The 23,570-nt window shown below is 41.9% G+C and overlaps 2 protein-coding genes across 10 annotated transcripts in view; one reads left to right on the forward strand and one right to left on the reverse strand.

The window, feature by feature from the left end:
- Positions 1 to 335: 335 nt before the first annotated feature.
- LOC143857094 (uncharacterized) lies at positions 336 to 1,394 on the reverse strand. The gene has a single exon (XM_077367367.1). The coding sequence runs from the start codon at positions 1,392 to 1,394 to the stop codon at positions 336 to 338; it is 1,059 nt and encodes a 352-aa protein (XP_077223482.1).
- A 3,597-nt stretch (positions 1,395 to 4,991) lies between these two features.
- The window catches only part of LOC143857136 (uncharacterized), a 101,624-nt gene continuing 83,045 nt past the window's right edge, over positions 4,992 to 23,570 (forward strand). For 3 of the 9 annotated variants that reach the window (XR_013238469.1, XR_013238471.1, XR_013238472.1), the window contains exons 1-3: positions 5,012 to 5,599; positions 6,132 to 6,254; positions 6,391 to 6,456. The gene's annotated coding sequence lies outside the window, so the exon portion shown is untranslated. Of the gene's footprint in view, positions 5,600 to 5,659; positions 5,671 to 6,131; positions 6,255 to 6,390; positions 6,457 to 23,570 lie in introns of those variants that run through there. The other 6 variants (XR_013238465.1, XR_013238466.1, XM_077367455.1 and 3 more) reach the window with 5 other exon arrangements.

Raw genomic sequence — 23,570 nt, forward strand, 5'->3', positions numbered from 1 at the left:
TAAAATTTCCCAAATATAACTTGAGGGTCAGACGAGACACATCTGTAATGACCAAAATACCCCTGTAGTGTAAAAATTGGCAAGAATGAGGGAAACCCCAAAAATTATAAAAATAGCAGGTTTTTTCACTTGCTTGGAAACTTGAATTTTCATCTTGTAGATACCACTGGAACACCCTAGAAACCTTTAGGATCGCGAATCAACTTCAAAATTCCTTCAATGAGGCAAAATCTACCATAAAATACACAGATGCCTAATCCTAGGTGGAATACAGACTCGAAACTTGACAAACTACCGAATCTTTTTTTTTTTAAAGTGTAGCAAAATGGGGGTGTCTACACCTTGACTGCCACCATTGAATCTGATTCAATCCACACATCTTTCAAGCCTTTAGTTCTAGCCAGATCCAACCCATACAATATTGCTTCCATCTCAAGAATGTGGATTGGTTTGGGCTCCAGGTTTATAGAGAAAAGACGAACTGGAGTTTCCCATAAGTTTTTGAGAAGACCTCCCACACCAGCCTCATAAGCAGAATTGGATGCATCCACATTTAACTTAATCATATTCTCATCAGGTTTCACCCAACTACATTCTTCGATCAAATGCTCAACAGGGGCAAAGGGGCATCTGAAGGCCTTTGCAAAGCATAAGCTGCTAGCTGAGGGTTCATCCAGAATCTTGAGGAAGGGCATTTTGTCTCTGATGATGCTAATGATTTTCCTAAGGATGGATTGTTTGTGAGTATGGGGATCTCCATGAAGTCTTGCATTTCGTTCTCTCCAGACGGAATAAATTATTGCACCGAAAGCGATTCGCATGGCACTAGCACATTGCTCCTTTTTCTTGAAGTGCGATCGAATCCATTCCTCCTCTTTAAGTACAGAATTTTTAAGGTTTCTGCGATAGTTAAACTGCCGCAATATTGATCTGCAAATCCTGTCTGAGTAGCCACATCTGAAAAACAGATGGTCTACACTTTCTCCATCAGAGCCACATAGGAGGCAGGAAGTGTCCCTAGACATTCCTAAGAATAACAGTCTGTCCATGGTTGCTAGCCGATTGTGTAATGCCTGCCAAGTCGTAAAACTATGCTTGGGGATATGGCCTTTGCACCAAACAGTGGAGGCCCAATTGACCTTTTGATGTTCGTTACGGGAGGAATTCCAAGCCGATTTAAATGTCAATCTACCATTGGCTTCAGGTTTCCAAATAGGGTAAATCTGGTTATCATCAATCATAGCAGACTCCAACAGATCCTTGAGTTCAGCACTTTCTGATCTCCTGGAATTATCCTCCCCATATCTCTCCTCTAGGATATGTTTAAGGGTAGTATTGCGAGGAATAGAGATGATACAATCTTCCACAAATACTTTGTTTCTCATAATTCCCATCGGATGCCAAGGTTGATCCCAAAAATCAACTCCTTCACCATTACCCACAGAGTAGCAGATATTTGTACTTGCTTCTTTCCTAATTTGGAAAACCCCTGGCCCCCACGATACATTATAAGGAGTCTTCACTGTCCAAACGTTCTTTCTTTTAACATATTTCTTTTGAAACTACTCTGTCCAAGGAGACTCCTTACAATTTATGACCCTCCATAAGCTCTTAATAGTAAGAGCTTTGTTGATGTCCCGAATTTCTCGAATCCCCATCCCCCCTCCTCCTTTGGAGTACAAATTTGCTCCCAGCTGATGGGGTGGTAAGTTCTTTCCAGGGACGACCCTGCCCACACAAAGTTACGGAAGATTCTATCAATGTCGTTTAAAATACCCATCGGAATACTAAAGGCCATAGACCAGTAAATGTTGTAAGCATTTAGAACTGTCTTTACCAGTTCTACTTTGGATAGAACTCTGTTTGCCCAGGATGCTATTTTCCCTCTGATCTTAGAGATGAGGGGGATGCAATCTCCTCTGGTAATTCTGGTATAAGAGAGAGGAAGTTCCAGGTATTTCATCGGAAGCTTCCCTTCCTCAATTTTAAAAATACGACAGATGGAATTTTTTGTTCTTTGGTTACACCTCGCAAATAAAATTTCAGATTTTCTCACATTAGCCTCTAAACCCGTACAAGCTTTGGATCTATTGAGGCACTGCATTATCATGTTGGCGTTTTGAACAGAAGCATCTGCAAATAGCATGACATCGTCAGCGTTAAACATATGAGAGATGGAGAGATTACCCTTAGTGAATGGGGTTGTGAGATGGCCCTTTTGCACCTCTTCTTCCAGAATGGTTGAGAGAATTTCCATGATAAAGCAGAAATGAGGGGAGAGAGAGGATCTCCTTGTCTGATGCCATTGGTTCCCTTAAAGTACCCATGGGGGAACCCATTAATCATTACTGAATATGAGGGAGTGGTGATACATTGCTTTATCCACTCGCACCATCTGGCGTTGAAAGCCATCTTGGACATGAAAGCAAGGATAGCCTCATGAGCCACATTATCATAAGCCTTCCTTAAATCGATTTTGAGGTAAATAGTGGGCTTCACATTTTTCCTATGGAAGTTATGGATCAAATCCTGAGTCAGCAAGAAGTTATCTTGAATTATGCCTTTAACAAAGGCAGATTGGAAGGGACCAATGATCTTATCCATCACTTTTTGAAGAATTCATTTTTCTTCACTGACCTACAAGTACAAAGTTAAGGGCAGAAAAACAAATGAACTAAATTTAAGAAAAACTAACAAGGGTTTCCTTATTTGATATTATTTCAGTTTTGTCTTAGAGATGAAGGGGGATATGATTGAATTTAATCCGGATGGAACCCTTATGATAATATTTAGTATTCACATTGTAAGATATATGGGGAACAAAAAAAGTAAAAAAAAAATATAAAAGGGTTAAAAATAATTAAATGAACTTGAACGCTAGAAAAATCACCTTAATCTCTTTAGTAAAGCTTTCCTAATATCATCCTTTTGTTTGAACTATGCTATCTTCCTCTACAATGACATGTATTTATAAGAAATTCATGAAATGTAACTATCGTTTATCCAATATTTGATCATGTTATTCTTGCTTTTATTCTGTTATCGTTATGTTCATGTGAAATTGCTTCAATGGGCTGGATTTCCTCTGGAGTTCATGCATTTCTCATTATATTCTCAGTATTAATTAATGCGATGAAGGCGTGAAGAGAAGGTTGTTTGGCTTTCTAGGTAATCATAAAAGACACTGGGTTTATTCAGCTGTGGATTGTCCAGCGAAGATACACACGATTTGTGTGTAAATTGTTGTTGAAGTAGCCGTACCTTTTGGGTGGTTCACTACCCCATCTTGTCTTTAGAGAAAGTGGTTTGGTCATTAGTAGCATCGTCTTCATTTCCAAGGGTCCATTTTGAAAGCATTTTCCTTATCTAAGGGATCTTATGGGTTTCGTTTCATGTCTATTGTTTAGGGGTTGATTGGAAGTGGGAGAAGGAACCCAATGAACTATGTTTTCATTTATAGGGTTTTAAGCCTTCAAGCTCAAAGCCCACTCTGACCAGCTTTAGAGAGACAAGAGGGAAGGTCAGAGTATAAGAGTTAGAAAACAAGAGAAGAGGAAGGGAAAAAAAGATAGGAGGGAAAGGTATTTTGGAAAGGTCTTCTTTCCAAATAAGAAATTTTCCTTTTCATACTCGTTAGTGAGGAAAGTCAAACATTGATATTTGGATTGGAGTTGGAATAATAAGGATGCATCATAGAACAACTCCAAGATGTGATGCATTTTAAGAGATATTTTCCACGATATACTTGAGCTGTTATACAATGCCATTGTTCAATTTTCCTCCACGGTAGAGGTTTCTGTAATGTGTAGTCCCTCTGCCGACCCAAGGGTCAGGATAAATATTATTTACGTTGTGGCCCAATAAATGAACAGTTCGGACCGTACTTTGATGAGGGTCCCCTGCACTTTTGGAAAAATACTCGACTTCACACACATTATATAAAAGGAAGTGATATATCCGCCCCTTTTGATTACTTGGGACAGCCAGGGCCAGTGTACGTGGCAATCAGCCCCATTGAATCCTTCTGACATGAAGTACATAAGCCCCTCTGCAGTCATTGATACACTGCTGCTGGGTGTCCCAAGTAATCAAAAGTGGCGGATATATCACTTCCCTATATAAAATATACAGGCTAAACTGAAGAGAATCCTTGCAGAAACCCATCCTCAAGAACGCCCCAACTCCCAAGTAGGTAATGATGGCACTGGAAATTGCTAAATTAATAACATTCAAATGTTAAACATGTTAAATTGAAGAAATGGGTCGTCGTTGCAGCTATTTTTGCAAGGGCGCTCTTGTTGATCAAGTGGGCCATAGCAATGTTGGGCCACATTAAAACAATTAATGGGCTAGAAAATCCACAAGGGAAATGGTATTTTCCCCCCTCTGAAGAATAAAATCCCCTCCTTTAACGTTATTCATTAAGTTTTAAAGGCAAAGCAAAATGTTAAAAGGGGGTGAATTCATCCTCAAGCAGTGAACGGGGGATATCATTTCCCAATCCACAATTGTGTGATCGCATTTAATCGGATGGTTGCTCACTTTTATTTTGAACCTTTTTAAAAACCCTCTATTTTTGGGGACGTTAACTGGTTTGAGCATCGCGATTTTGAGTTATGGCCCATCCTCATGTGGGCCATACATTGTGACACCGTCTACGTCATTCAAATCCAAAAGCTTGGCATGATTGAGTTCGAGGGTAGGCGTTTGTGGTTAGTCGTATCGCTTTGCCTCAACGGCCTACGATTCAAATAATTCCCTGGATTAAAAGTGCTCTCCGAATGGTGCTCGAAAGTCAACCGTCCCCATTCCCTTCCTCTATCAAGGTTTTTGACTCGCAATAAAGCTAGGGTCCTAATCGAGCAACTAGGGACTCCCTCATTCAAATTCAAAATAGGGAGTCATCTGTAATTTAAAATCTCAAAGCTGAAATCCAAGCAGTCAGTATTCCATATGCGAAGTTTCAAATATATCCAAAACGTTTCATTACCCTCGAGAGCCCGTATGGTTTGCAATGGGTGCAGCCGTGCAGGGGATATATTCGTCATTCTATTATAGTACAGTTGTATACTGTCGAAAAGTGTAGGGACTCCCTCATCATTCATCTCCAAAAGAGAGTCTTCTGTAACTCAAAGCGGAAATCCAGCCAGTGGGTTCGCCATATTTGAAATTCCAAATCTATCCAAGTCGTTTGATACATACCTATTCTGCTATTCAAAACCCCCAGAGCCCCTATTGTTTGCAATTCCTAGAGGGATACATTCGTCATTCTATTCGTCAGTCTGATCCATGTTTCTAAAAACCTAGGGTTAGGGTTTCTTCTCCCAGTCCCTCTCTATCTGTTCATAATTTGCGATTTAGCTATGGAGAATGCCGATTAGGGCACGTTAAATCTATTCACGAAGCTCGATCTGAAAGAGATTCGTGAGATGTTCCGATTCGAAGAGAAGAAGGTGCAAAAACGACTCCTGATCCTCGCTCTTTGATTCTTCTCTGGTTCCCAAAATCCATGGCCGAAGCTCTGTCGATAATTCCGGAAGCTGTTCTTCGTAATCTCGCTGACAAGCTCTAAGAGAAGCGGAAGAATGCCGCCCTAGAGGTATGCACCTATCCGTATCTAGGGTTTGAAATGGCTCAAGGCGTTCAAATTGGCCATTTTCCGCCCTAGAGGTATGCACCTATCTTAATCTAGGGTTTGAAATGGCTTAGGGCGTTCAAATTGGCCATTTTCTGCCCTAGAGGTATACGCCTATCTTTATCTAGGGTTTGAAATGGCTTAGGGCGTTCAAATTGGCCATTTTCTGCTCTAGAGGTATGCTCCTATCTTCATCTAGGCTTTGAAATGGCTTAGAGCGTTCAAATTGGCCATTTTCTGCCCTAGAGGTATGCTCCTATCTTTATCTAGGGTCTGAAATGGCTTAGGGCGTTCAAATTGGCCATTTTCTGCCCTAGGGGTATGCTCCTATCTTCATCTAGGGTTTGAAATGGCTTAGGGCGTTCAAATTGGCCATTTTCTGCCCTAGAGGTATCCGCCTATCTTTATCTAGGGTTTGAAATGGATTTAGGCCGTTCAAATTGGCCTCAATCAACTTTTGAATTTGTTTTGTTATTTCTACTTTTTTTTCTTTCAGGTTGAACTTTGAAGGGATTGTAAAGCAGCTTGCGGCAGCAGAAGATCATGACAAGATAGCAGCGGTGATCAATCTCTTAACTACAGAGTTCACATACTCCCCCCTCGAGTGAATCATCGGAAGGTTTGTATTTCTTTTAAATTTCTCTCTCATCTTTTTGCAATATATTAATTATTTGTTTTTGCTCGAGGTAGAGAAATTTACCACTTGAATGTGTATTTATTAATGAAAATGTTTTCTGTTTATTATTTTTTGGTAGGGTGTATTGATAGGGCTTGCTGCAGCAACGGTTGGTTTGACATCAGGAGCTGCTCAGCATCTTGAGGTAAGGAATTTGAGAAATGAATTATGTTTTTTAGTTTTCCACTTTGTAATTTTTATTTGCTTAGTTTCGCAACTTAGAATTTAATGTAACACAGCTAAGTATAGCTGAAGATCCATTAGTTTCGCAACTTAGAATTTAATGTAACACAGCTAAGTATAGCTGAAGATCCATTAGTTTCGCAACTTAGAATGGCCCACGATCAAACTAGTACTTTTGACTCCATGGGATCTATGGGTTGCGTGCTGAAACCAGTTTTCTAGCGATCCCGTACTTTTCTTGGTCTGTAAGTTCCACTACCTCACACCATTCAAAAAAAAAAAAAGAAAGTTCCACTCTCTCTAACTTCTACTTATGATGAATGTGCGGATACTCTTGGTTCTTGGATGCTATAAATCGAACCCATATCAGCTCATTGATGTTTTTCCAAATTAAAAACTAGAAGCATATCATGTTGCTGAACGGTTTAGCCTTGTATTCTTAGCTACTCTTGGCTCAATATTATATTCTTTAACCCTAAAATCATGCATGAAACAATTAGACTGTTATTTGGAGGCCCAATGGATGACGTTTGGCATTTTTTTTCATACTTTTGGTTATGAATAGCTCAAGGCTTGCTTTCAAAAAAAAAGAAAAAGAAAGAAAAGCTCAAGGCTAGTAATCCTAGATATCTTTCTCTTTTGTTATTTATTTATTTTTGTAATTTTTTGCTTTGGTTTGGTTACATATTGGTTTTTTTCCCTTTTCATTTCAAACGCTGACCATTTTGCCCTCTTTTTGTGTGAGACAATTTTAAGGTACTTTTCTCTGTGCCAGCTATGTTTTTTTTCCTTAGCTTCTTTATTCTCCACGAGTCCAAAATGTGGGATTTATTCTTGTTGGTAATCCATGATATGCCTTATGTGGTAAGGACTTACATATCCAAAATCCCATTTTAAAATCAGAGAACAATATCTATCTAGTGATCTCTATCCTTCTAACAGCTCTTTCAGTCCTATAGGCAACATCCATTGCCCGCTGCCTTGCCATGTAAATTGCATACAATAGGTCTTGCATCTCAAACTAATCTGTCAGTTCTCATCTCTTGATGGTGGCCTTCCTGTGCAGGGTCTATATCTCTGTTCCTTCATGTTAAACCACTTGCAACTCTATCCTTGTGTGTTGTGATTGGCTGCAAGTTCAAGCAGTTTAGGATCCACCTAGTTTTGTAGACATCTCTGAGGCATATTGTGTCTGAAAAGGGTTCTTGTCTATTCCCAATGTAGAGTCACAAATCAAAATACACCAGATATAATCTTCAAACTCACTCTATGCTAACTGCAGTGGATCAGCTCTAATCAACAACTGGCTTAAATACCCCCATGTGGAATAGCTTTTTGAGATGAATTTGAATGTCATACATTGTCCATGCCCTATTAAACTACCTGAGACTGGGGACAGAATCCCCCCTCTCTTGTAGGTCTAAACACCTCACTCTAAGTGAGGAACATGGGTTGTACACTGCTTTCTTTCTCTTTCTCATTTTTCTTATTTTCCATGAAACTATTTCATATAATTGTTTAGAACTTGGATTCGGCTGGTTGTCGCCATCGGATACAATGTCGCCTCGGATGCATTGTTGCCTCGGTTATAAAGTCGCTTCGAATACAATGTAGCCTGGTATAATGTCGCTTCGGATACTATGTTGCCTTCGGATATAATGTCTCTTCAAATATAGTGTATCATCCGATACTATTTTTCTTTAAGATCCAAGGTCGCTTAGGATACTATGTCATCGTCGGATACAATGTCACCTCGGAAACCATGTTTCCTCTGGTATAAAGTCGCGTCGTATAAAATGTAGCCTCGGATACTATGTTGCCTTCGAATATAATGTCGCCTCTGACACAATACAGGAATACTATTTTCTTTCGGATACAAAGTCGCTTCGGATGCTGTGTTGCCTTCGAATATAATGTCGCCTCGGATACACTGTTGCCTCAGAGACAATGTCGCCTCGGAGACGATGTTGCCTTCGGCTACAATGTCGCATCAGATACTATGTTGCCATTGGATATAATGTCGCCTCGGACACAATGTAGCCTCGGATACTATTTCTTTCGGATACAAGGTTGCTTCTGATATAATGTCGCCTACGGATACAATGTCACTTCGGATACAATCTATCCTCGGATATAAAGTTGCCTCGGGTACAATGTAGCCTCAGATACTATGTTGCCTTCGGCTACAATATCGCATCGGATACTATGTAGCCATCGGATATAATGTCGCGTCGGATACTATTTCATTCGGATACAAAGTCGTTTCTGATACTATTTCGCCTTCGGATACAATGTCGCCTCGGATAAAATGTTGCTTCGGATATAAAGTTGCCTCGTATACAATGTAGCCTCGGATACTATGTTGCCTTCGGCTACAATGTCGCTTCGGATACTATGTTGCCTTCGGCTACAATGTCGCCTCAGATACAATGTTGCCTCGGATACTATTTTGCGTTCGGATACAAGGTTGCTTCGGATACTATGTCGCCTTCGGATACAATATCGCCTTCGATAAAATGTTGCCTCGAATATAGAGTCACCTCGGTTACAATATTGCCCTTCAGCTACAATGTCGCTTCAGATACTACGTTGCCTTCGGATACAATGTCGCCTCCAATACAATGTAACCTCAGATACTATTTTGCTTTCGGATACAAATTCGCTTCGGATACAATACCACCATCAGCTACAATGTCGCCTTGGATACAATGTTGCATCGGATATAAAGTCGCCTCGGGTACAATGTAGCCTCGGGTACTATCCTCCCTCCGGGTACAATGTAGCTTCGGATAGTAAACTGCGCTCGGTAACTATGTTGCTTTCGGATACAAGGTCACTTCGGATACTTTGTCGCCTTCGGATACAATGTCGCCTCGGATACAATGCTGCCTTCGGATACAATGTCGCCTCGGATACAATGCCCTTCGGCTCAAATGTCGCTTCGGATGCTATGTTGCCTTCGGATATATTGTCGCCTCGGATACGATGTAGCCTCGCATACTATTTTGCTTTCGGATACTAGTTCGCTTCGGATACTTTGTCGCCGTCGCATACAATGTCGCATCGGATACAATGTTGCCTCGGATATTAAGTCGCCTCTGATACAATGTAGCCTCGTTTACTATGTTTCCTTCGGTTACAATGTCAATTCGGATACTATGTTGCCTTCGTATATAATGTCGCCTCAGACACAATGTAGCCTCGGATACTATTTTTTCTTTCGGATAGGTCGCTTTGGATACAATGTCGCATTCGGATACAATGTCGCCCTAGATATAATGTTGCCTCGGTTATAAAGTCACCTCTGATACATTGTAGCCTCGGATATTATGTTGCATTCGGCTACAATGTCGATTCGGATACTACGTTGCCTTGGGATATAATGTCCCCTCGGGTACAATGTAGCCTCACATACTATTTTGCTTTCCGATACAAGGTCAGTTCGGATACTATGTCGCATTCAGAAACAATATCGCCTCGGATATAAAGTCAGCTCGGATACAATGTTGCCCTTCGGCTATAATGTCGGATCGGATACTATGTTACATTTGGAAATAATGTCGCCTCGTATACAATGTAGCCTCAGATACTATTTTCTTTCGGATACCAGGTCACTTCTGTTACTATGTCGCCTTTGGATACAATGTCGCGTCGGATACAATGTTGCCTCCGATATAAAGTAGCCTCGAATACAATGTAGCCTCGGGTATTGTGTTGCCTTTGGCTACAATGTCGCATGGGATACTATATTGCCTTCGAATATAATGTCGCCTCGGATACAATGTTGCCTCGAATATAAAGTCACATTGGATATAATGTAGCTTCGGATACTATGTTGACTTCGGCTACAATGTCTCTTCGGATACTATGTTGGCTTCGGATATAATGTCGCCTCGGATACTATTTTGCTTTCAGATACAAGGTCGCTACGGATACTATGTCGCCTTAGGATACAATGTTGCCTCGGATACTATGTTGCCTTCAGGTACAACGTCGTTTCGGATATAATGTCGCCACAGATACAATGTAGCCTCAGATACTATTTCTCCTATGATACACTGTTGCGTCGGATACAATGTAGCCTCGGATACAATGTTGCCTTCGGCTACAGTGTCGCATCGGATACTATGTTGCCATTAGATATAATGTCGCCTCGGATACAATGTACCCTCGGATACTATTTCTTTCGGATACAAAGTCGCTTCGGATACTATGTCAGCTATGGATACAATGTCGCCTCGGCTACAATGTTGCCTCGGATATAGAGTTGCCTCTGATACAATATAGCCTTGGATACTAAGTTGCCTTCGGTACAATGTCGCATAAGATACTATGTTGAAATCAGATATGTTGCCTCGGATACAATGTAGCCTCGGATACTATTTCATTCGTATACAAGGTCACTTCGTATACTATTTCGCCTCTGATATAAAGTCACCTCAGATACAATGTTGCCTCTGATATAAAGTCGCTTCGGATACAATGTAGCCTTGGATACTACGTTGCCTTCGGCTACAATGTCGCTTCAGATACTATGTTGCCTTCAGATACAATGATGCCTCGGATACAATGATGCCTTCGGATACTATGTCGCCTTGGATAAAATGTTGCCTCGAGTATTAAGTCACCTCAGTACAGTGTTGCCCTTCGGCGACAATGTCGCTTCAGATAGTACGTTGCCTTCGGATGTAATGTCGCTTCGGATACAATGTAGCCTCATATACTATTTTGCTCTCGGATACAAATTTGCTTCGGATACAATGTCGCCATTTGATACACTGTCGCTTGGGATACAATGTTGCCTCGGATATAAAGTCACTTCGGTTATAATGTAGCCTCGGGTACTATGCTGCCTCTGGATACAATGTAGCTTCGAATACTATGTTCCCTCTTATACAGTGTAGTCTTGTAACTATTTTGCTTTCAGATATAAGGTTGCTTCGGATACTATGTCGGCTTCGGGTACAATGTCGCCTCGGATAAAATGTCGCTTCAGATATAGTCGCCTCGGATACAATGTAGCCCTTCGGCTACAATGTCGTTTCGGATACTATGTTGGCTTCGGATATAATGTCGCCTCGAAAATGATGTAGCCTCGGATACTATTTTTCTTTCGGATACTACTTCGCTTCGGATACTCTGTCGCTGTCGCATACAATGTCGCATCGGACACAATGTTGCCTCGGATATAAAGTCGCCTTTGATATAATGTAGCCTCGGTTATTATACTTCCTTTGGCTATAATGTCGCTTCGGATACTATGTTGCCTTCAGATATAATGTCGCCTCAGATACAATGTTGCCTCGTATACTATTTTCTTTCGGATAGATGGTTGCTTTGGATGCAATGTCACCTTCTGATATAATGTTGCTTCGGTTATAAAGTCGCCTCGGATACAATGTAGCCTCGGATACTATGTTGCCTTCGGCTACAATGTTAATTCGGATACTATGTTGCCTTTGGATATAATGTCCCCTCGGATACAATGTAGCCTCGGATACTATTTTGCTTTTCAATACAAGGTCGGTTCGGATACTATGTCATCTTCGGATACAATATCGCCTCGGATACAATGTTGCCCTTCGACTATAATGTCGGATCGGATACTATGTTACCTTTGGATATAATGTCGCGTCGGATACAATGTAGCCTCTGATACTATTTTCTTTCGGATACAAGGTCGCTTCGGTTACTTTGTCGCCTTCGGATACAATGTTGCCTCGGATATAAAGTCGTCTCGAATACAATGTAGCCTCGGGTATTATGTTGCCTTCGGCTACAATGTCGCTTCAGATACTATATTGCCTTCGGATATAAGGTCGCCTCGGATAAAATGTTGCCTTGAATATAATGTCGCCTTGGATACAATGTAGCCTCGGATACTATGTTGACTTCGGCTACATTGTCACTTCAGATACTATGTTGGCTTTGGATATAATGTCGCCTCGGATACAATGTAGCCTCGGATACTAGTTTGCTTTCGAATACAAGGTTGCTACGGATACTATGTCGCCTTCGGATACACTATTGTCTCAGATTCATTGTTGCCTCGGATATAAAGTTGCCTTGAATACAATGTTTCCTCGGATACTATGTTGCCTTCGGGTACAACGTCGCTTCAGATATAATGTCGCCACAGATATAATGTAGCCTCGGATACTATTTTTCCTCGGATACATTGTTGCGTCGGATACAATGTTGAATTCGGCTACAATGTCGCATCGGATACTATGTAGCCATCGGATATAATGTCGCCTTGGATACAATGTAGCCTCAGATACTATTTCTTTCGGATGTAAAGTCGCATCGGATACTATGTCACCTACGGATTCAATGTCGCCTCGGCCACAACGTTGCCTCGAATATAAAGTTGCCTCGGATATAATATAGCCTTGGATACTATGTTGCCTTCGGCTACAATGTTGCATCGGATACTATGTTGCCATCAGATATAATGTAGCCTCGGATACTATTTCATTCATATACAAGGTCACTTCGGATACTATTCCGCCTTCGGATACAAGTCGCCTTCGATACAATGTTGCCTTTGATATAAAGTCTCCTCGGATACAATGTAGCCTTGGATACTATGTTGCCTTCGATTACAATGTCGCTTCAGATACTATGTTCCCTTCGGATATAATGTCGCCTCGGATACAATGATGCATCGGATACAATGATGCCTTCGGATAGAAGGTCGCTTCGGATACTATGCCGCCTTCAGATACAATGTCGCCTTGGATAAAATGTAGCCTCGAATATAAAGTCACCTCGGTACAATGTTGCCCTTCGGAATGTCGCTTTAGATATTACGTTGCCTTCGAATATAATGTCGCGTCGGATACCATTCCGCCTTCGGATACAAGTCGCCTTGGATACAATGTTGCCTTTGATATAAAGTCGCCTTGGATACATTGTAGCCTCGGATACTATGTTGCCTTTGGCTACAATGTCGCTTCAGATGCTACGTTGCCTTCGGATACAATGTCGCCTTGGATACAATGTAGCCTCAGATACTATTTTGCTTTCGGATACAAATTTGCTTCGGATACAATGTCGCCATTGGATACAATGTTGTCTTGGATACAATGTTGCCTCGGATATAAAGTCGCCTCGGATATACTGTAGCCTCCGGTACTATGCTGCCTCCGGGAACAATGTAGCTTCCGATACTATGTTACCTTCGGATATAATGTTGCCTCTTATACAGTGTAGTCTCGTAACTATTTTGCTTTCGGATACAAGGTCGCTTCGGATACTATGTCGCCTTTGGATTTGTTGTCACCTTGGATAAAATGTCGCTTCAGATATAAAGTCGTATCGGATACAATGTAGCCCTTCGGCTAAAATGTCATTTCGGATACTATGTTGGCTTCGGATATAGTGTCGCCTTGAAAACGATGTAGCCTCGGATACTATTTTTCTTTCGGATACTAGTTCGCTTCGGATAGTCTGTCGCCGTCGCATACAATGTCGTATCGGATACAATGTTGCCTCGGATATAAAGTCGCCTCTGATACAATGTAGCTTCGGTTACTATGTTGCCTTCGGCTACAATGTTGCTTTGGATACTATGTTGCCTTCGGATATAATGTCACATCGGATACAATGTATCGTCAAATACTATATTGCTTTCGGATATAAGGTTGCTTTGGATACAATGTCGCCATCGGATGCAATGTTGCCTCGGATCTAAAGTTGCCATCGGATGAAATGTTGCCTCGGATCTAAAGTCGCCTCGAGTACTATGTTTCCTTCGGCAACAATATCTCTTTGGATACTATGTTGCCTTCGGATATAATGTCGCCTCGGATACAATGTAGCCTCGGATACAATGTAGCCTCAGATACTATTTTTCTTTCTCATACAAGGTTGCTTCGGATACTATGTCGCCTCGGATACAATGTTGCCTCGGATATAAAGTCGCATCGGAAACTATGTAGCCTCAAATACTATGTTGCCTTCAGCTACAATGTCGCTTTGGATACTATGTTGCCTTCGGATATAATGTCGCCTAGGAAACAATGTAGCATCGGATACTATTTTTTTCCGGATATAAGGTCGCTTCGGATACTATGTCGCCTTCGGATACAATGTTGGCTCGGATATAAAGTCGCCTCGGAAACAATTTTGTCCTTCTACTACAATGTAGCCTCGTATAATATTTTGCTTTCGGATACTAGGTCGCTTTGGATACTATGTCGCCTTCGGATACAATGTCGCCTCGGATACAATGTAGCCTCAAATATAATGTCGCCTCGGATACACTGTAGCCTCGGATACTATGTTGCCTTCGGCTATAATGTCGCTTCGGGTACTATGTTGCCTTCTGATATAATGTCGCTTCGGATACTATGTTGCCTTCAGATATAATGTCGCTTCGGATACTATGTTGCTTTCGAATATAATGTCGCCTCGAAAACAATGTAGCATCGGATACTATTTTTTTTCTTATACAAGGTCGCTTCGGATACTATGTCGCCTTCGGATACAATGTCCCCTAGGATAAAAGGTCGGCTCGGATACAATGTTGCCCTTCGACTACAATGTCGCTTCAGATATAATGTTGCCTCGGATACAATGTAGCCTCGAAAACTATTTTGCTTTCGGATATTAGGTCGCTTCGGATGTTATGTCGCCTTAGGATATAATGTTTCCTCGGATACATTGTAGCTTCGTATATAATGGCGCCTCGGTTACAATGTAGCGTAGGATACTATGTTGCCTTTGGCTACAATGTCCCTTCGGATACTATGTTGCCTTTGGATATAATGTCGCCTCGGATACTATGTCGCCTTCGGATATGTTGTCGCCTTCGGATATAATGTCACCTTCAAATACAATGTTGCTTCGGATATAAAGTCGCCTTGGATACAATGTAGCCTTGGATACTATGTTCCCTTCGGCTACAATGTCGCTTTGGATACTATGCTGCCTTCGCATATAATGCCGCCTCAGATACAATGTTGCCTTGAATACTATTTTATTTTTGGATAGTAGGTCGTTTGGAATATTATGTCGCCTTCGGATACAATGTCGCCCCGGATATATTGTTGCCTTAGATATAAAGCCTCCTCGGATACAATGTTGCCCTTCGCCTACATTGTATCTACGGATTCTATGTTACATTCGGATATAATATCGCTTCAGATATAATGTAGCCTCGGATATTAGTTTGCTTTTGCGTACAAGGTCGCTTCGGATACTCTGTCGCCTTCCGATACAATGTTGCCTCAGATATAAGGTCGCGTCAAATACAATGTTGCCCTTCGGCTTTAATGTCGCTTTGGATATATACTATGTTGCCTTCGGATACAATGTAGCCTCTGATATTATTTTGCTTTCGGATACAAGGTGGCTTCGAGTACTATGTCGCCGTTGCTTATGATGTCGCATCGGATACAATGTTGCCTAGGATATAAAGTCACCTCGGATACACTGTTGACTTTGGCTACAATGTCGCTTTAGATACTATGTTGCCTTCGGATATATTATCGCCTCAGATACAATGTAGCCTCAGATACTATTTTCTATTTGATAGAAGGTCGCCTTCAGATACAATATCGCCTCGGATATAATGTCGCCTTGGATACTATGTTCCCTTCGGCTACATTCTTGCTTTGGATACTATGTTGGCTTCGGATATAATGTTCCCTTGGATACAATGTAGCCTCAGATACTATTTTGTTTTCGGATAGAAGGTCAGTTCGGATAAAATGTTGCCTCGGATATAAAGACGCCTCGGATACAATGTTGCCCTTCGGATATAATGTCGCTTCGGATACTATGTTGCCTTCGGATATAATGTCACCTCGGATACAATGTAGCCTCAGATACTATTTTACTTTCGGATACAAGGTCGCTTCGGATATAATGTTCTCATCGGATGCAAGGTTGCCTCAGATACAATGTTTCTTCAGATATAAAGTTGCCTTGGATACAATGTAGCCACGGGTACTATGTTGCCTTCGGCTACAATGTCGCTTCGGATCCTATGTTGTGTTTGGATATAATGTTGCCTTGGATACAATGTACCCTCGGATACTATTTTGCTTTCTAAGACAAGGTCGCTTCGGATACTATGTCGCCTTCGGATACGATGTCGCCTTGGATACAATGTTGCCTCGAATATAAGGCCACCTCGGATATAAAGTCGCTTCTGATTCGATGTAGCCTCGGATACTATGTTGCCTTCGGCTATAATGTCGCTTCGGATTCAATGTTGTCGCCTCGGATACAATGTTTCCTCTCATATAAAGTCGCCTTGGGTACAATGTTGCCTCGGATATTATGTTGCCTTCGACTACAATGTCACATCGGATACTATGTTACCTTCGGATATAATGTAGCGTCGGATACTATTTTGCTTTCGGATACAAGGTTCCTTCGGATACTATGTCTCCTTCGGATACAATGTCGCCTCGGATACAATGTTGCCTCGAATATAAAGTCGCCTTGGATATAATGTAGCCTTGGATACTATGATGCCTTTGGCTACAATGTCGCTTCGGATACTATGTTGCTTTTGGATATAATGTCCCCTCGGATACAATGTAAGCTCGAATACTATTTTGCTTTTGGATAGTAGGTCGCCTTCGGATGCTATGTCTCCTTCGGATGCAATGTCGCTTCGGATACAATGTTACCTCGGATATAAAGTCGCCTCAGATACAATGTTACCCTTCGGCTACAATGTCGCTTCGGATACTATGTTGCCTTCGGATACAATGTAGCCTCGGATGCTATTTTGCTTTCGGATATATGGTCGCCGTCGGATACAATGTCGCCGTGAATACAATGTTGTCTCAGATATAAAGTCGCCTCGGATACGGTGTTGGCTTGGATACTATGTTGTCTTCGGCTACAATGTCGCTTCGGACACTATGTTGCCTTCGGATATAATGTAGCCTCGGATACAATGTTGCCTCGGATATAAAGTCGCCTTCAGATACAATGTCGCCTCAGAGACAATGTAGCCTCGGATACTTTGCTGCTTTCTGCTACAATGTCGCTTCGGATATAATGTTGCCTCGGAAACAATGTAGCATCGGATAATATTTTGCTTTCGGATACAAGGTCGCTTCGGATACTATGTCGCCTTCGCATACAATGTCCCCTTGGATACAATGTTGCCTCGGATGTAAAGTCGCCTTGGATACAATGTTCCCCTTCGACTACAATGTCGCTTTGGATATAATGTCACCTCGAATACAATTTCGCTTCGGATACTATGTCGCCTTCGGATACTATGTCGACTTCGGGTACAATGTCACCGCAGATACAATTTGCGTTGGATATAAAGTCGCCTCGGATACAATGTTGCCTCGGATACGATGTTGCTTTCGGTTACAATGTCGCTTTAGATACTATGTTGCCTTCGGATAGAATGTCGCCTCGGATACAATGTAGCCTTGGATACTATTTTGCTTTTGGATACAAGGTCCCTCCGGATACTATGTCGCCTTCGGATACAATGGTCGGTTCGGATACAATATTGCCTTTGATATAAAGTCGCCTCGGATACAATGTTGCCCTTCGGCTACAATGTCTCTTCGGATACTATGTTGCCTACGGATATAATGTCGCCTCGGATACAATGTTGCCTCGGTTATTGTTTTGCTTTCGGATACAAGGTCGCTTCGGATACAATGTTGCCTCTGATATAAACTCATCTCGGATACAATCTAGCCTCGGATACTATGTTGCCTTCGGATAAAATGTCGCTTCGGATACTATGTTGCTTTCGGATATAATGTCGCCTCGGATACTATGTAGCCTCAGATACTCTTTTGCTTTCGGATAGAAGGTCACTTCGGATATTAGGTCGCTTTCGGATATAGTGTGGCCCCGGGTACAATGTGGCTGCGGATATAAAGTCGCCTCCGATACAATGTTGCCCTTCGGCTACAATGTTGCTTCGGATACTATGTTGCCTTCGGATATAATGTCGTCTTGGATACAATGTAGCCTTGGATACTATTTTGCTTTTGGATACAAGTTGGCTTTGGATATAGTGTCGCCTCACATACAATGTAACATCGAATACTAGTTTGCTTTCGGATACTATGTCGCCTTCGGATACAATAGATAGTAGTGTCAACTTGCATTCCATAGCAAGAAAGGATTCCCCTTCCTTATATTCGAACCCTATATTATATTACGAATTAGATCTGATGTGGTTTTAAAAAAAAGGGAATGTCAACGCATCTGTGAATAAACGATTGATCTCTATTAATAGACCTGCTAAAGACCCGAACCATAGAGTAGTTAGCACAGGTGCCACGGAGAGATATGTTTTTATATCTCGCATTGAAAATCCTCCTTTATTGTAAGATGCTAGGATTTAAGGGACTTACCAGTTTTTTGAATATCAGTTACCACTGATAATTTTCTCCAGGGAGGTGGGGAGGCACCGGATATAACATAAATTGCGAATTTATAGTCGAATTCCACCCATAGGGATTCGATTCCCAGTGAGATTGCCAATCTGATGCCATAGTAAATCGCGAGAATTTCCAGTTCGTAAATTTCCTCTTTAGTTACATTCATTGAGAACATTACTACGCCTATCCCTTCGTTGTCTCTGAGAATGCCACCAATGCCTCCACCGTTGTCATCCAATGATGCATCTGAGTTCAACTTCCATTCACCGTGATTTGGTTTTATCCAGATACATGTTTTTGGTGATGAAGATCGCTGGATGAATTTGTAACCAAAGTTATGAGCTGTGAGTAATGCTCTCGAGGTGAACTAATCTGCAATTTCAAAGGAATTGATTTTGATCTTCACTTCTCGAAGGATGTCTTCAAGGATATCAGCCTCTTGTCTTGCTTCATTTTCGAAGATGCGGTTGTTTCTTTCCCTCCACACACGGTAGATGGTAGAAGAAAAGCAGAATTTGAGAGCTGTTGCTGCTTGTCCTTGACCGGCTGCATTTTTCCTAAGCCATTGTTCTTCATCAATCAGGGTCCTTGCTAGTTTCCTCCAAAAGCCACATTGCCATAATATCGAGCGCGAAATCCAGCCAGTGAAGCTGCAGTTGAAGAAAATATGGTTCAAGGATGCAATATCGATACATCGCCATAGTATCGATATGTACCATGTCCCGTATCTCATCGAGGATGCAAGCAGTTCTCCATGGTGTCCGGGGCTCCGGTTCGCAGCCCATGCAATCGTATTGGCGGAATTACCTTTGACAATAGGAGGCCCCAAATTATGAGCTATAGCCTCGGCTTCATTAGCATCACAAATGCCCTTCCATCCTGAAAAAATATGATGGGCACCCCCATCGCATTACAGATTTTGCCACCAATACCAGCATTGCCAGGATTCCCCATAGAGCTTTCATCGAAGGTTCAGTTTGAACCACCCTTCCAGTGATGGTAACCGTTGCGGTAACAGTTTTGATGAATTCCTTTTCCCCAATCTCTTAAACCACATTGCGAAGTATGTTACCGACTGAGTACGGGATTGCAACAGTAGCCTTGGACCGCACAACAATGGCCATTTTGATACCAAATGCGATGTGGTACCAGCTCCTCGATTTGTCATTAAAGATTCGGTTGTTCCGCTCCAGCCAGATTAACCAGATAATATCATAAGGCATAGATGACCACATTGGATTGCCAAGATACCCTTGAAAGGCCCCACTCCAATTTAGTAAGGTCTTTGATATGCTATTCTGAAGGACCCACGATACACAGAAAAATTTGAATAAGCGCATCCAGATGGGAAAAGGGTATGGGCACAAGATGAATAAGTGATCGAAAGACTCTTCAGCGTTACGATAGAGAAAACACACCGACTAGCTAATCGAAATGACCTTCGCTTAAGCCGATAACATATGTTGATGCAGCGGTGAGACACCGTCCAAGTGAAACCTGTGATGCGAGGAGGGATACATGGTCTCCATAATTTGGCCCGCTTTGATGCTGGTCTATCACCGTCAGTCAGTTGTCACCATCATTCAGTTTTTTGAAGAACGTTTTGACAGAAAATCCACATGAGTCCGGTGTCCATATCCATCTATCAGCTTCATGGTGAGATAGATAAGATACATCTAAGATTCTCAGGAGTGACAAATCTAGCAATTTCTCCATCTTTTAAGTCCCGTTTAGATGCTATTCTGAAGGACCCATGGTACACCGAAAAGTTTGAAAAAGCACATCCAGATGGAAAAAGAGTACGGGTACAAGATGAATAAATGACCCAAAGACTCTTCCGCGTTATGATAGAGAACGCACCAACTAGCTAATCGAAATGACCTTCGCTTAAGCCAATCACATATGTTGATGCAGCGATGAGACACTGTCCAAGCTAAACTCGTGATGCGAGGAGGGATACATGGTCTCCATAATTTGGCCCGCTTCGATGCTGGTCTGTCACCATCATTCAGTTTTTTGAAGAACTATTTGTCAGAAAATCCGCATGGGCTACAAAGACATAACAACAGAAATATAAAAGAGATACAGTCATAATAGGAATAGACAAGCTATAATCTGATATACTGAATTCCATGACTATCATCACATGTGATGGCAAGAAGATCCGGTGGGACAAGAGTAGGATGGATGTCCTCTCCTTTCAAGGGCATGATCTCTTGTTTCAAAGGGCATGATCTCTTGGATAGGTAGTCGGCCACAGCGTTTGCCTCTCTCCAAGTGTGAGTAATCTTCCATGATCGTAAAAGCGGAAGCTTTTCTTTGATTTGCTGAAACAGCATGGCAGCTTTCCATGGGGGATACAATTGGTCATCAATGATTTGAACAACGAGAAGAGAGTCCGATTCCACCCAGATTCTGTCCAGGCCATGAAGTGAAGCAAGCCTCCATTTCTAGCAAGTAGATTTCCTTCATGCTGACCTCTGTAGAGAAGAGAGCTACAATCTTGCCATCAGCGTCTCTAATGATGCCCCCTAGGCCTGTGCCATCCGTATCCAATGAGGCATCAGTATTTATCTTGAATTCTCCAATTTCAGGTTTGTCCCAAGTGCAGTATTTTGGGATTACTTGCTTTTGGATCAGTTTGAAACCAAAATTTGCCGCGATCTTTAAGTTCTTTTCATTCCCTAAAGTGCTGCAAGGAAGGGAGGCTAGCTTTATTTTCACCTCGAGCATGATCTGATGCAGGATTTTGGATTTATGAGAGTGTTTATTTTCAAAAACTCTCAGTTTCTTTCCCTCCAGATGTTGTATATTTCTGCTTGGAGGGAAAGCCGAATAGTAGTAGCAATCTGGCATTTACCACTGAAACGAGTTCTAATCCATAGCTCTTCATCCATAAGGGTATTCTTTGGCTTTCTTCTATGCCCGAATCACCATAGCAGGGATCTCCAAATCCATGCTGAATAGCTGCATTTGAAGAAGAGGTGATCCGAGCATTCTCTTTCTGATTTACAAAGGGTACAGGTGAGGTCATGTTGAGAGTGCAGAGATGGAATCTTATCTTTGGTGCTGAGTCGATATTGGATAGCTTTCCAGCTAACTATGGCGTGCCTCGGATTTACACCTTTGAACCTGATAGTAGCGGACCAGGGGGGCTTCGGGTTCTTAAGTCTGATTTCATTCCAGGCGCTTATAGTTGAAAACTGCCCAGATGCACTTGGTTTCCAAATGGGGTTGTTTGTTGGGTTGGAATTGAACATTGTTTCCATCAGGATGCTTTTTTCCTCTTGGAGGGAAGGTTTATCAAGGATGCGGTTCCAGCCTCTAGAATTGTGAAGTTGAGCAAGACTATTGAGGTTTGAAGAGAGGAATCAGTACAGCTGTTGGAAATAAGAGATGAGAGTGTTCCTTTTGCGTGCCAAGGTTGGTGCCACAATTCAATGCTGGTCTTATCCCCCACCAGGTAGCATGTGTGCTGAAGCGCAAGGTCACGAGCTCTAAATATATTTCTTGGTGGCTCTGATGTTGTTATGGTTTTGCCTGCTCTTTATCGCTGAGTAAAAAAACTTTGAGTTGGAATCACCAAGGTTCAACCAATGAATGATAGATTTCTGTCTGTATAGGCATTCTTCTTTGGAGATGGCTTGGCAGAGGTCAGTTCTGAGCGAATCTTCTTTCTGGATGAGGCTGGGGTCCGTAGGATTGGATGCAAGCAGATTTTGGGTACAAGCAGTCTTAAATGCTCTGTTGTCCCCTCTGATTCCTTGCCTAATCTAGAGGTTTTATCTGGGGATAGCTGGCTATTATTGGTGATACTTTTTCTGCTTGTTCCCAAGGCACTGAAAGCACTTATCCTTTGGAGCCCAATCCTTAAAATCATCTCTTCAAAGACTCCCGCCCAAAAATTTTCAAACCTGCTTTGAATTCCTCGGAGAAGCACCATCAGATTGCAAGTCAAGGAGGACCTCACATTGAAGTTTCAACTCCTCTTCAGGCCCTTGACTCAAATGGAGGAATCCCTCAGAACATCAGAGATTCCCCATGGAGAATGTTGTTCCAAAACAAAGCTCCCTCTTCGGTTCCTACAAAGCTCAACCATATTGTTCCAGAGAAAGAGGAGAAGGAGACCACAGAGCTTCTATTCAAGGATGAAGAAACCCAAGAAAATGAAGACAAATGGGAAAAGTGTTTGATAGGCTTTTTCCTAGTAAAGAGGCCTTATTTTCCTTCTCTAAAGGAAAGTCTTTACTGAAAATGGAAATTATGTGGTGATCTACAGCTATTTACACTGGAAAATGGCTTCTTCCTCTTTAAGTTTTCTAACCAAGAAGATTGCTGTAGGGTCCTTGAAGATACCAGCCACAAATATGGTGGTAGGCCCGTTATTCTCCAACGGTGGGACCCTAATGCCTCCCTTGAAAAAAATAAAATCTTAGAGGTCCCTGTTTGGATCCGACTTCTAGGTCTTCACCTCAAATTCTGGTCCCCTCCCTGCCTTAGTTGGATTGCAAGCATGATTGGGAAACCTCTCTATATGGACCAGCACACAGCAAAGGAATCTAGGCTAAATTTTGCAAGGGTTTGTGTCCAAATCAATGCAAATCAGCAGTTACCAGAGTCAATCACTCTCAAATCCTCTACCGGAGAGATCCTGCAAAAAATAGTCTATAAATGGAAGCCTAAAGCTTGCAAA

This window comes from Tasmannia lanceolata, unplaced genomic scaffold (genome assembly GCF_043159265.1).
Source record: "Tasmannia lanceolata isolate RefF3 unplaced genomic scaffold, GAP_Taslan_0.1 ptg000024l, whole genome shotgun sequence".
In the NCBI taxonomy this organism is placed as follows: Eukaryota; Viridiplantae; Streptophyta; class Magnoliopsida; order Canellales; family Winteraceae; genus Tasmannia; species Tasmannia lanceolata.

What these genes read in the sequence shown, in the direction of transcription:
- LOC143857094 (XM_077367367.1), bottom strand. Translation starts at nt 1,394, where the DNA reads ATGGGAATTATGAGAAACAAAGTATTTGTGGAAGATTGTATCATCTCT.